The 14,219-nt window shown below is 33.0% G+C and overlaps 1 protein-coding gene across 1 annotated transcript in view; it reads left to right on the top strand.

The window, feature by feature from the left end:
• Positions 1 to 14,219, top strand: part of LOC137634736 (sex-determining region Y protein-like) — a 33,646-nt gene that overhangs the window by 10,558 nt on the left and 8,869 nt on the right. Inside the window, exons 3-4 of the mRNA XM_068367226.1 lie at positions 1,928 to 2,057; positions 4,224 to 4,311. Of these exons, the coding sequence (XP_068223327.1) occupies positions 1,928 to 2,057; positions 4,224 to 4,311 (218 nt within the window). The remainder of the gene's footprint in view (positions 1 to 1,927; positions 2,058 to 4,223; positions 4,312 to 14,219) is intronic.

Below are 14,219 nucleotides of genomic sequence, written 5' to 3' on the forward strand. Positions count from 1 at the left end.
TAGAGAAATTGAAATTTAGAAAGTACAAGAAGCAAGAACAAGTGTCATCCATTTTATCAAGACTTACGATCGAATCCCAACATCATAATTACTAGTCGTGTTTTGAACTTCCTTAATTGCCGCCATTTACCGAGAAAATAATTGGCCTTGATTTATCCCCCCCCCAAAAAAAAAATCAAAATTAATAGCGTCGCTGAAAGCTAGAATCAGGAGCACGAAATTAAGATATGGCTCATTAAGTTAGTAAAAGGATGGACGTTAGGGGGTCCCATAGATACAAACTTTAGTTGCTCTCTCTCTCTCTCTCTCTCTCTCTCTCTCTCTCTCTCTCTCTCTCTCTCTCTCTCTCTCTCTCTCTCTCTCAGAGAATAATGTCGAGGAAGTACCTACTATTTTGTGAAGCAGAGATAAATGGAATCATGTAAAGCATTTATTTTAGATCAATATGAAATAGCGATTAATTCAGTTATGTGAAATTCTTCAACTTCATTTGTTTCATATGCAAAGATGAGAAAACTTTAAATAATTCTAGAAAAGTGTGAAAGATATTCCCAATGACAAATGAGTTATGAGAGATTAGTGGACTCAATAATCTTTATTTATCCAATTTGTATATTTTTTAAGAAGGTAATATTCGACAAAAGGAATAATAACGAAAAAATAATGATAAGTCATGACCCTCTTGGGAAATGTATCGGATATTTTTATCTTAATATGGATTGAACTGTATTACTGTTCGTCATTCTTGTAGTAATTAGATAAAACTAGTATAAAGTAATGTATTTTTACGTTATACATCATTATATCTTTAATACAGCTTCTGATAAGAAAAATCATGTTTCTGTCTAAATGTAACCCATGAAACATAAAAATGAGAAACTATGCAGACCCAAATAAAGCAGAATACTCATTCAAGTTATCCAGTGAATATTGGTCTGGTTTTAAAATCTAATTAATCTATGAATAAGAACTATAGTTCTATTAGCAATGACATAACATCTCGTCTAATCCAAACGATTAAAGTTATACACTAGTAAATAGATATAACCTAATGGAAATTATAAAACAGTTTGAATTTTCCGACCATAGCCATTAGCTTCTTGAAACCAGCAGTTTACCATTCCTCTCCTTTTCCATACTTTCTTTAGCCTCGGAGCCCATATATCACGCCCTCCAATCTCATCTATTCCATAAGGCCTTAGACCTCTCTGGTAGTGATAGCAATAGTAAATAGTACATGCCTATCATTAATCAACAGTCTTTTAGTAGCGCAGTGATAGCGTCCATATTACCTCCTTCACCTTCTCTTCAATTGACATCAATAGCCTGTCATTCACTCGAAAACCAATAACACTTAATGTTTCTCTCTTCCCCTAATGATAAGCGAATGGACACAACAAAGGGTTTAATGGAATAAATGATCTCCAATGCGATCATAAGTATGGAAAGCGTTCGCGTTCCGCAGTGATTAAAGTGAACCACTTCTCAACCCCATTTTCATTAATCACCCTTTATTGTTTATCATGCAATAAATAAATTCGCACCATGAAAGGGAGAGAGAGAGAGTGAGAGAAAGAGAGAAAGAGAAAGCCTGGACAATGAAGAAATCTAATTTTGTGTATATATGTACAACATTTAATTCATCGAAAGGACAAAACAGAAAAAAAATATCTTTCATCACTTCCACCCCTTGAAATAACGTCTCCAAATTCAATTACTGGAGTTTGCTGGGGCGTAGCCCATTAAGCAGGCCATTTAACATTCGCCCTTACAGACTGGTGACGCAAAGGCTCTTTGGAGAGAAGGCTGTCGCTATGAAAGTAGGAAAACCTCGCTTTATTTATCGTCTCCGTTTATTCTGTCAAAACCAGGTCTAGCAGAAGCAGTAATTATATTAATTATCCTTACGATTATACAAACAATTCAGTGAACATCCATTCAGCTGAATCGAAGGGAAAACACGAGGGCTTCCGGAAAGGGGTTGTTGTCCCCTTGTCCAGAACAGCGTCAGCTAAACCAGAGGAATCTGAGAGATACAAACAAATTAAACATTTACTGTATGTGCTTGAAGAACGCAAAACAGGTCTTTTAAATTAAAGGAAAATTATAAATTTTAATACAATTGTCAACGCATTGATTTACACAGTAAATAACATTTACTGTATGTGCTTGAAGAACGCAAAACATGTATTTTAAATTGAAAGAAAATTATAAATGTTTATTACAATTGTCAACGTATTGATTTATACAAATTGAATAACATTTACGGTATGAGCTTGAAGAACGCAAAATAGGTCTTTTTAATGAAAACAAATTATAAATGTTTAATACAATAGTCAACGTATTGATTTATACGAATTAAATATCACTTACTTTATGTGCTTGAAGAACGAAAAACAGGTCTTTTAAATTGAAAGAAAATTATAAATGTTTAATACAGTTGTCAACGTATTGATTTATACATCGAATATCATTTGCTGTAAGTTTCTAAAGAACGCAAAACAGGTCTTTAAAATGAAAAGAAAATTATAAATGTTTAATACAATTGTCAACGTATTCATTTATACAAATTGAATATCATTTACTGTATGTGCTTGAAGAACGCAACACAGACCTTTTAAATTAAAGGAAAATTATAAATGTTCAATACAATTGTTACTATATGGATTTATAAGGATAGATACTTCTATTAGGAGCACGTGACTCATTAATAAACAAGAAGAAATTACAAATATTTTACTCATTTGGTTAAAGAAAAATCCCTTAAAGCATAAAGGAAATCCTACAAGAGTTTGGTTTCATCGTCAATTTTGTGTTAAAATTCCATAATTAATTTTATCTTGCACTTGAATTTGTGAGAAATTCCACAAAACTCACTCTTTAGATATATTAAGCAGCTCTTCTAGGAGAAGGAAACACCAAAATCAAACCATTATTCAATAGTCTTGGGTAGTACCATAGCCTCTTTATCATGGTCTTCCTCTGTCTTGGGTTAGAGTTCTCTTGTTTGAGGGTACACTCAGACACACTATTCTATCTAATTTATCTTCCCCTTGATTTATAATTATTCTCTGAAGGAAAGATCTATATTAATGATGTTACTTTTCTTAAAATATTTTCATTTTAATTGTTCATAACTTCTCTTGTAGTTTTTAATTCCTTATTTCCTTTTCTCACTGGGCTATTTTTTCTTTTCGGAATCCTTGGGCTTATAGCATCCTGCAGCAAAACATATATGCATATATGTATCCTGTACAATAATTGTAGATTATTATTATTATTATTATTATTATTATTACGAGCTAAGCCAAAACCTTAGTTAGAAGAAAAAAATAATTAAAAAACGATTTTTTTTAGATCTTTAGATTATAAAGAGGGTAATGACTGATTATCAGTTTTTAATCTTCTATAAAATAAAATTTTCAAAATAATTAATCATAATTTTGGTCGAACCTCCTATATAAAAGGAATGTTAAAATTATGTTAATCAGTAATCACTTGATAAAGACAAGCGCTACACTGTTTGGAGAAACAAAATTTCATTGTCGTTACTTGGCCTGGTGATTGCCAGACTGGGGTTCGAGTGCCACTCTGATTCATTAAGTTCCCCTGGTCGCTGCAACCTTACCATCCTTGTGAGCTAAGGATGGAGGGTTTTGGGGAGTCCATAGGTCCATCTGCTGAGTCATCAGCAGTCATTTCCTGGCCCTCACTGGACCTAGATTGGGTGGAGAGGGGTCTTGGGCGCTGATCATATGTAATATGGTCATTGTCCTGCTTAGGGCACTGTCCCTGTCCATTTCCTCTGCCATTCATGAGCGGCCATTAAATCTTTAAACCTTTAAACTTGAAAATTGTTTTTAGAACATCGTTTGTAGGCATGATTAATACTCTTATTAATCCTGGTTTTTGAGCATCGTAAATGACCGCTGGGGTCGCTTCAAGGCGGGTAGGGGGATGATGACACTTGTCCGTATCATAAATCACACGAAAAAAAAAAGCATTTACTGATAGTCATTTGTAGCACATGGACGAGTCAGTCACTTACATAATAATAGACTGACACCTCATTCCTATGTGGAAATTATTGTCATCGGAGCTCGTAGTTGGAACCAAGCAGCGATGCATCGCTTGAGTAAAGCGAGTTCATGGCTGATGTCTACAGAATATAAGCAATACAGATATATCCAATGGCTACTGAGCTATACTCTTTACTCTACCAGGTTACTCATCCACGTATACTCGTATAACCGTTTGCAAACATGGATTGCTAAGATATACAGCCCAGCCAATGAATCTTCTATGGATTTAGTTAGTCTATGGAAGGAAAATGACAGAATGGTCCGCAGTCCTGGACTTAGTGGGGTGCTAAGAATCTCCCTGTTTATAAATTGATTTAGAAGCTCAAGATAGAAGCGACTGTTGAAATCTAACTGAGGCTCTTTGCGTTAACAGGCGTAGGGAAATGATGATGACGATGATGACGGAGCTGTAAGATTTTGTAATAGTCATTTTCTCGATATTTTCACTACTTGTCACCTGATCAAGTCTAGCTGATGGAGATACAGATTTGATAATATCACGCGTACATAGAATTAACAGAATACTTTATATTCTCAAAATTACTTGAATAAAAATGTGTATATATGTTATTAGTTTGCTTTCTAAATATGAAGAATTTAAATTTATCGGCTTGTCTAAAATTCTAAACATCTAAAATTGGGATGTTGTTATTTTCTTTATTTTCCATCGTAAATTTTATTAATGGAACCTATGAATTAATGATAGCTGGAAAACCCTTAACATTAATATTTTCATTTAGAATACCCAGAGCATCATCATCATAGCGATACCAAACAATTTGAGAGGACCAAAATGAAGGTATCAATCTAGTTTAAAAAAGAATTCTCTATATATGTTTTCATAAAAGAGGTAACAAAGGCTTACCCATAGTCATACCAACTACATGTTCATAGAAATTTCCATTAAATCTAAACTTGCACTTTTTAAGGCACAAGTAAATTAGTTCAATAATAGTATTGGTTAGTGATAATAACTCATAAGAATCTAAAATATCAGATAAGAAATCCAATAGATTTAGCTTGTGCTATAAGTAATCCTTTGTTCCATATTTTATCCAACATTTAAAAGGTGTTTTTAGAGACTAGATTAATAACTTCATTTTAGTCCTCTAAAATTATTTTTATACCTATTTTCAGGAGATTCTGGATAGTGCATTCATACAAACAAGAATTAGAAGAAATCTAAATACATCAACAAAATTAATTGATGTATTTTATGTTTTTATATTTATTCTATTTTTGTTTTTATATAAAGGTAGTACTTTCTATGTAGAGATGCCCTGACGAAAGCCATTAGTTATTGGCTGAAACAGCTGTCTGCAAAAGCTGAATGTTTGGTACAGACAATAATTATTACCGTCTTTTCCTTCAAAACTTTATAACCGAAGGCACAACGTCACAGAAACCAGAAAAGTTATATATATATATATATATATATATATATATATATATATATATATATATATATATATATGTGTGTGTGTGTGTGTATATGTATATATATATATATATTATATAATATATATATATATATATATATATATATATGTGTGTGTGTGTGTGTGTATAAATAATGTGTGTGCGTGTGTGTACAGTATATCATATATACAGATAGATATATATATATATATATAAATATATATATATATATACTGTATATATACATAAATGTGTGTACAGTATATCATATATACTATATATATATATATATATATATGTGTGTGTGTGTGTGTGTGTGTGTTTTTCCGCGTGTGCGTGTGTATACACTATATTTTAACATTATTTATTTTTCAAAAATACTTTATTGCAGGGAGAAATAGATTTTTACTCCAAGCCAAAATAAAATGTGTAGGAAAGAACAAACTTATCTCATTTCAATCAAGAATTCTTTTTTTCTCTTATCTGATCGTTACTTACTTTCAATTTTCAGGAGATAATAAAGGGGAAAATATATATATTTCAAATTTTTTTTTCAAATCAATCTTTTTCAAATGTTAAAAATTTTTCTCTAGATTTTTCATTGATTGCATTACACATAATCTATGAATCAGTCGACAGGAAACCATTCTTTACATCAAAATGAATAAAATCCCATTTTTATTTCTTCACCTAATAACGGATAAACTATTAAGATCCATTACGCAACTCGAAATTACATACATTTCACGGGTTCACGGATATCAGGCTTGTAATAACGCAATGACACTTTTAATTGAATTTCTCCGTGAAAGCAGCGTCTCTCTCCCCAGCCGATCATGAGCCTCTTGTTTATCTGGCGAAGCATCTGTCTCGCCACACGCATCATCATCATTTCCATTCCCATCGCAGATTGGGCCTTATCTCCAATCAGATCCTCTCCCCATTCCTCTAATGACAGCTGGTCTCTATCTCCAATCACCCGTTATCACGGTGGCTCCTGCATCCACGGGATTCTTATTTCCTACCTTATCCTACCATTATCTGGCTATTATCTACCATAAGGAAATCCTAAAGCTCTGGCACCGGAGATGACAAAAATGACAACAATGACTGAGCCGTTTTTTTTTATTACAAACCATTTTCTTTTTCGGTTTTTCGCTCGACGCATTTTCTATTCTCCTTTACTGCTTTCAATTGTCTTTATCATCATAATTTGCGGAGTTTACTATTTTTCTTGGGTCGCTTTTGTAAGTTTGACAAATATTTGCAGTATACATTTTTAGACGTTAGTTTTGACTTTTTAGTCTCTCTCTCTCTCTCTCTCTCTCTCTCTCTCTCTCTCTCTCTCTCTCTCTCTCTCCTCTCTCTCTCTCTCTCTCTCTCTCTCTCACTTTTCTTTATCATCATAATTTGCGGAATATACATTTTTCATGGGTCGCTTTTGTAAGTTTGACAAATATTTGCAGTATACATTTTTAGACGATAGTTTCTACACTCTCTCTCTCTCTCTCTCTCTCTCTCTCTCTCTCTCTCTCTCTCTCTCTCTCTCTCTCTCTCTCTCTCTCACTTGTCTTTATCATCATAATTTGCGGAATATACATTTTTCATGGGTAGCTTTTGTAAGTTTGACAAATATTTGCAGTATACATTTCTAGACGATAGTTTCTACACACACTCTCTCTCTCTCTCTCTCTCTCTCTCTCTCTCTCTCTCTCTCTCTCTCTCTCTCTCTCTCTCTCTCTTCTCTCTCTCTCTATCACTTGTCTTTATCATCATAATTTGCGGAATATACATTTTTCATGAGTCGCTTTTGTAAGTTTGACAAATATTTGCAGTATACATTTGTAGACGTCAGTTTTTTTTTCTCTCTCTCTCTCTCTCTCTCTCTCTTCTCTCTCTCTCTCTCTCTCTCTCTCTCTCTCTCCTCTCTCTCTCTCTCTCTCTCTGAGGAAGCTCTTAGAATCCAATACTCGTTAGCACAAGAACTACCTAATAAGAATACTACAGTAGATCATTTTTATGAAGCCTATGACGTACTTAACTCGACCCTACTTGGGAGACCCGAAATCACGCTTAATCTACTTTAGATTAGAGTTCTCTCTCGTGACAATTGCTTCATTCCCTCTCGTCGGTGAAGCAGAATTGCATACATCAGGATAATGATCTCATTGTGTTCATGCCTTTCCCTCGTAACCGAAAACCTCAAGTGCTTCAAATTCCAGAACTGATGAACGTTGGAATTTTAGCTTATTTTTATTTTCTTAGTTGGGATGTAACTCTCTCTCTCTCTCTCTCTCTCTCTCTCTCTCTCTCTCTCTCTCTCTCTCTCTCTCTCTCTCTCTCTCTCTCTCTAAGGCACTGTTTTCTATCTCTTTTTAATATGAAGGATTTTATTTCGGAAAGTCTTGACTTAAATATTTCACCCAACATACATGAGTAGTCATATCGTCTTTTATAGATTTATGGAGAATCATATATTACGAGTCCATTGCAAATTAATATGAGAATCAACATTAATGTTTTCCAACAATTTCTTTACATATCAAATTTTCCTTTCATGTAAAAAGCCTGCTATTATTCAGCTAAACTAATGAGAATGATTTATCTATAGCCTTTAACAGATACATTTTCTAACCGATTATTTATAATTCACCATAGGAAATCTATCATTAACTTAATTTTCATTTAAGATAACTTCTAATTTCCAACATTTCTTCCGAATTTATAGAAATTCCACAATATTATGAAAAGAAGAATTGACTATTTAATGATCATTTAGCAGAGGAAAAAAACATTTGCACAAAAGTTTCCGAAAGAGAGTAAAATATCAGATAAAAAAACATGAACAACAACAAAAGCAAAAAGAAAAAAAAAAAAAAAAAAACAAGAAAGGGAAAAAGAAAAAGTTTGCATCCCTAATGATTTCACAGTATCACCCCTTTTCCTGATTTCAGGACAGATACGCTGCATTATTTGCTTAGATAATTATGTTAATGATAGTGATTACCCTGAGAACAAGATATTATCGGTAATCATTTCCTGCGTTACGGAAACCGCTTAGCATAAATTCCCCTCCCTCTAATCTACCCCTATTCCCACCCCCTTCACCCTTCTACCCCCCCTCCCTCTTCCTACCCCCTCCCTTTTATTGTCTAAATCCTAAAGCTGAATCTATAACTGCATTTTCCTCTTTATTTTCTTATGCAATAGAAAGTATTGTTTGCATTCTCTAGTCTTGGGTAGTGCCATAGCCTCTGTACCATGGTCTTCCACTGTCTTGGGTTAGAGTTCTCTTACTTGAGGGTACATTCGGGCACACTATTCTTTCTAGTTTCTCTTCCTCTTCTTCTGTTAAATTTTTATAGTTTATATAGGAAATGTTTATTTTAATGTTGTTAATGTTCTTAAAATGTTTTATTTTTGCTTATTTCCTTTCCTCACTTGGCTATTTTTGCCTGTTGGGGCACCTCTGCTTATAGCATCCTGCTTTTCCAACTAGGGTTGTAGCTTAGTAAATAATAATAATAATAATAATAATAATAATAATAATAATAATAATTACCTTTATGCGTGAATGTGTGTGATGAGATTGCTATTGCTGGCCACTTTAATGTTTGAAAAAATAAGCAACTTTATCGTGGCTTGGAGATTTAGTGGAATATGCAGCTTTGTAAATAAGTTATAATTCAAGATTGCATATTAACAAATCTATTTGCTTCTATATTTCCGTTATTTTTTGAACGACACTTCAGAAGTAATTCCATCTTCATTAAGAGTTCAACATTTTTAGGCTTCCAGATCTTCTAATTAGAGGAAATACTATACTTGGCTTTTGCTTTGTCTACTCCCCTTTCTCAATCATCGACTGAAGGGTGGCACTCATGTCGGAGACTCCTGGGTTACGGTCTACGTCACCCAGCATACCACTAGACACCGATCAAATAATCATCGAGAGTAAATGACAAAACAGTAAAGGGTGGCACTCATGTCAAAGACTCCTTAGTTACGGTCTACGTCCCCCAACATACCACTAGACACCGATCAAATGATCATCGAGAGTAAATGACAAAACAATGAAGGGTGGCACTCATGTCAAAGACTCCTTAGTTACGGTCTACCTCATCTAACATACCATTTGACACCGCTAAAATTATCATCGAGAGTAAATGACGAAACAATGAAGGGTGGCACTCATGTCAAAGACTCCTTAGTTACGGTCTACGTCATCTAACATACCACTAGACAACGATCAGATGATCATCGAAAGTAACTGACGAAACAATGAAGGGTGGCACTCATGTTAAAGACCCATGGGTTACGGTCTACGCCACCCAACATACCACTAGGTAAAGATCAAATGATCGTCGAATATTGACAAGATAGGAAAGAATTATGAATGAGACAAGTAACTATGTTTTCAGCCAAAAGCTACTATTACAAGTTGATAGCTATCAGAAAACCGTAGCTTTGGCACTCTTCGAACAGTTTTATTAGTTTAGGCTGTTATATTTTGCTGATAGTTTACTTTGATTATATAGTTGAAAAGTCTCTATGCAAGTAATGAAACTGCACTGTTTATATGATAAAAATAAATGATGGATTAATACATTCATACCTTTATACGTACATACATGCACACAAATATATATATATATATATATATATATATATATATATATATATATATATATATGAATATTATGTGTGTACATGTGTTTGTAAGCGTTCTATTCCTGGTTAGGGAAAATTACCCAACCGAATTATACACAAAAAATTTTGGGGAACCAGTTCCCATTCCTGATACAAATCTGATTAATTATATATATATATATATATATATATATATATATATATATATATATATATATATATATATATATTTATAGATAGATAGATAGATAGATAGATAGATAGATATGAATATTATGTGTACACGTGTTTGTAAGCGTTCTATTTCTGGTTAGGGAAGATTACTCAACACAGAATTATACACAACAAAATTTGGGGGGACCAGTTCCCATTCCTGATACAAATCTGAGTAATTTCACACAACACCATAGTGGGAAAGTCATGCAATATATAAAGCCTGTGAGTTCTGATAAGGATCCTTTACATAATAGCTATTACCTTCTCAGAAAGTTGACCAGGCACCAGTGTGCTGTTGTTACGTCAAATGCTACCAAGGATAACCGTGTAATCCCTTCCGAAGTTCAAGTACTCATCATCATATTATTTATCGAGTAAATTCGTGCTTGGAGTCACTTCGCATATGAAATCGTCGACCTGGTCTCTCATAAGACCGAGTTATCCAGCTGCTATTCTTGATTTACATGTAGACATTCCTGTTTGATGGAGGAGCATCGAGGGGCGAAGGCCGGGTCCCTGCTTGCGTCTGTTTCTTGGTAAGAGTGAGAATGATGGGGATTTATTCTGACAGCTTAAAATTTGTTTGGTCTTGAGAGTGGCATACCTTGGAAGCGCTAACGTGGTAGACAACATGGTTGACTATGACGTCATCAAGAGGTGGGGCTTATTTTGCCCTGAATCAGCGGCAATTATATTTACGTTTGGTTTCGAGAGTGGCATTCCTCGGAAGCGCAGAGTTACTTACTGGGCGTAGTAAAAGTAACAGGAAAAGGTCTTTCGAAACAAGATTTTTCCTTAATTTGGTTTGCTTTATTAAAGTATATGTATTGATGCTCTTAGTATTTTTATGTTCATGGATATTTGCAGCTTTCTTTTCGGTTATAATATGGATTAAAACTCACACGCACGTTATGTATGTATATATATATATATATATATATATATATATATATATATATATATATATATATATATATATATATATATAATATATATATGTGTGTGAGTATGTGTATGTGTGTGTATTCCTTTTTTATCCTCATGCTCTTTTAATATTTCGAATCGAACTCTTTACTCGCTTTTTATTTAGCATCAGAAGGCGTTGACATTAATTTACAACTTTGTGAACTGGTAAAACATATCAGTTAGTGCATATTATAGCGGCAACAAGCTGTATTTCCACGAAACAGGTTACATACTCACCTAATTTACATCCCGATCCCCACTGCTACATCACAAGAAATTAAAAGTACAGTTTTATATCAAATTTTTTCATGGCTATGACTTCGTTTTTCAACTCCAAAAATTATTTTAGAATTGGTCTTCATCCTCTGTTGCTTTTATCGTTTTTTCTTACGTCAGTTTTTTATAAATCAACTTTTGAGGAGACCATGTCTTCCAAATGATCAAGGACTTATTATTATTATTATTATTATTATTATTATTATTATTATCATTATTATTATTATTATTAGTAGTAGTAGTAGTAGTAGGAGTAGTAGTAGTAGTAGTAGTAGTAGTAGTAGTAGTAGTAGTAGTAGTAGTAGTATTTCAACATTCGAAGTTTATCAGCCATCTTCATATTTATTCTATTAGTAGTAGTAGTAGTAGTAGTAGTAGTAGTGATATTTCAACATTCGAAGTTTTTCAGCCATCTTCATTTTTTTTCTAGTAGTAGTAGTAATAGTAGTAGTAGTAGAGTAGTAGTAGTGACTTTTCAACATTCGAAGGTTATCAGCCATCTTCATTTTCTTCTACGACAAAATCTTTACCAGCACTTCCCCATTATCCAGTACAATCAAGCATTTCCTTCATAAAATAAACTAAAACTGCCTAGGCGTTTTCTTACAATTATTCAAGCCCGAACCATTACCAATACCATCATACGCTTACTTCCGTTCGTACATACTGAGATAATTTTTTTTCTTTTTTTTCTTATCTGATTAAATTATTGAGCAATTTGCTCTCAAATATATTGGTATTCTTTTACCAAAGAAGGGCGTGGGTTAACTTCCTGTGGTTCTCACATTTAATGCTGATAATTTAGGTAGATTTTCTGCCATTTTGCCAGGAAAAACGTCAAGATAAGATATGAATAATAAGACTGTACAGTACTAATAATTCATTGAACACAGGTATTCAGCTGTCTAATAATACCTTATCTGATACTAAGGTTTTACTTGAAATGTTGGTTTGCTAGTCTTTTCGTAGAATAATTCTATGCTAGATTGATTCATCTTCTCATATTAAGTATTTCAAGTAACAGGCTTATTATTATTATTATTATTATTATTATTATTATTATTATTGTTGTTGTTGTTGTTGTTGTTGTTGTTGTTGCTATTATTTGCTAAGCTACAACCCTAGTTGGAAAAGCTGGATGCTCTAAGCCGAGGAACCCCAACATGGAAAATAGCCAGTAAGGAAAGGAAACAAGGATAAATAAAATATCTTAAGAACAGTAACACCATTGAAATAAATATTTCCTATTTAAACTATAAAAACTTTAACAAAACAAGAGGAGGAGAAATTAGATATAATAGTGTGCCAGAGTGTACCCTCAAGCACCAGAACTTGTGTGTGTGTGTGTGTGTGTTCACTGGCGGACAAAGGTTTAAAACGTATCCTTAGTCATGTTTGTGGTTTGGCCATTTTCATCCCACGCTGGCCACTGTTGATTGGTGATGGCGGGAAACTTAAGTCTGATCCCTAACAGCAAACCAACCTAATATGGATGGCCCTGACTAGTACAGTTTTGCTACTGTTCATGGTGATACACAAACACTTTTACCACGTTAAGGTATCTCCGCTAGAATATATATATATATATATATATATATATATATATTATATATATATATATATACATATATATATGTGTGTGTGTGTGTGTGTGTATATATATGTGTGTGTATATTATATATATATGTATATATATATGTATATATATATGTATATATATATATATATATATATATATTTATAGATATATATGTATGCCAATTAATTATAAGTATGTTTATATGTGTACACGTGTTTGCGCTCGCACGTATAATCAAAGGATACGAATCAATTAGTCACTGACACTCAAGCCTATAAATTACAACTGTGCATTGGGTGGCCAAGTTTATTCAGCTGCTTAATAGTATTAATCAATGCATAGTCTACGATTAGAAGGAAGACTTGATTTTGATACATTTTGGTCCATCACATAAAGATGATAATTGTACGTCAATAATCTGTTGGCCCTCGAACGCTCGGATACGAAGATGAAGCTCGGTTGGGATGGACTATTTGAACAACTGAGAAAAGCTATTTTTAGGACTAGTTTCAATGACATCCATAAATATTTCTAAAGTGGTAACTGTCCTGCGGATTATTACTGTGGGTTTGTTTACTGAAATTGAGGCTTACATTTTAGATGTACATTCATATGCAAAGGAAGATGTTTTACATTATTAAAGTTTCCTGCCAAATCAGAAAAATTATGTAAAATAAAAAATAGAAATTTTATATATTGGGTTTGTTTATATACTGAAATTAATGAAAAGAACTTAGGTTAAATATCTAAGTTGAAAATATATTGATTTTGTTTTTCAAGCTTAATTACAAGTAAAAACAAATGTACAAAATCAAATCCGTCAGATATAGAGGTTGATACATTTACATAAATTAAGTCACAAGATTTTAAAAGTATATTGATAGGCAGAAAGAGAGGAATTTTACATTATAACATTTTCTTTTAAACATAGAAAAAATGTATAAAAGACAAACCAGTAAAATATCATCTCATGTTTGATTACCATCAGTAAGTCCCCAACATTCAGTAATATATAACTATGCAAATATGGA

This window comes from Palaemon carinicauda, chromosome 45, assembly GCF_036898095.1.
Source record: "Palaemon carinicauda isolate YSFRI2023 chromosome 45, ASM3689809v2, whole genome shotgun sequence".
NCBI classification, from domain to species: Eukaryota; Metazoa; Arthropoda; class Malacostraca; order Decapoda; family Palaemonidae; genus Palaemon; species Palaemon carinicauda.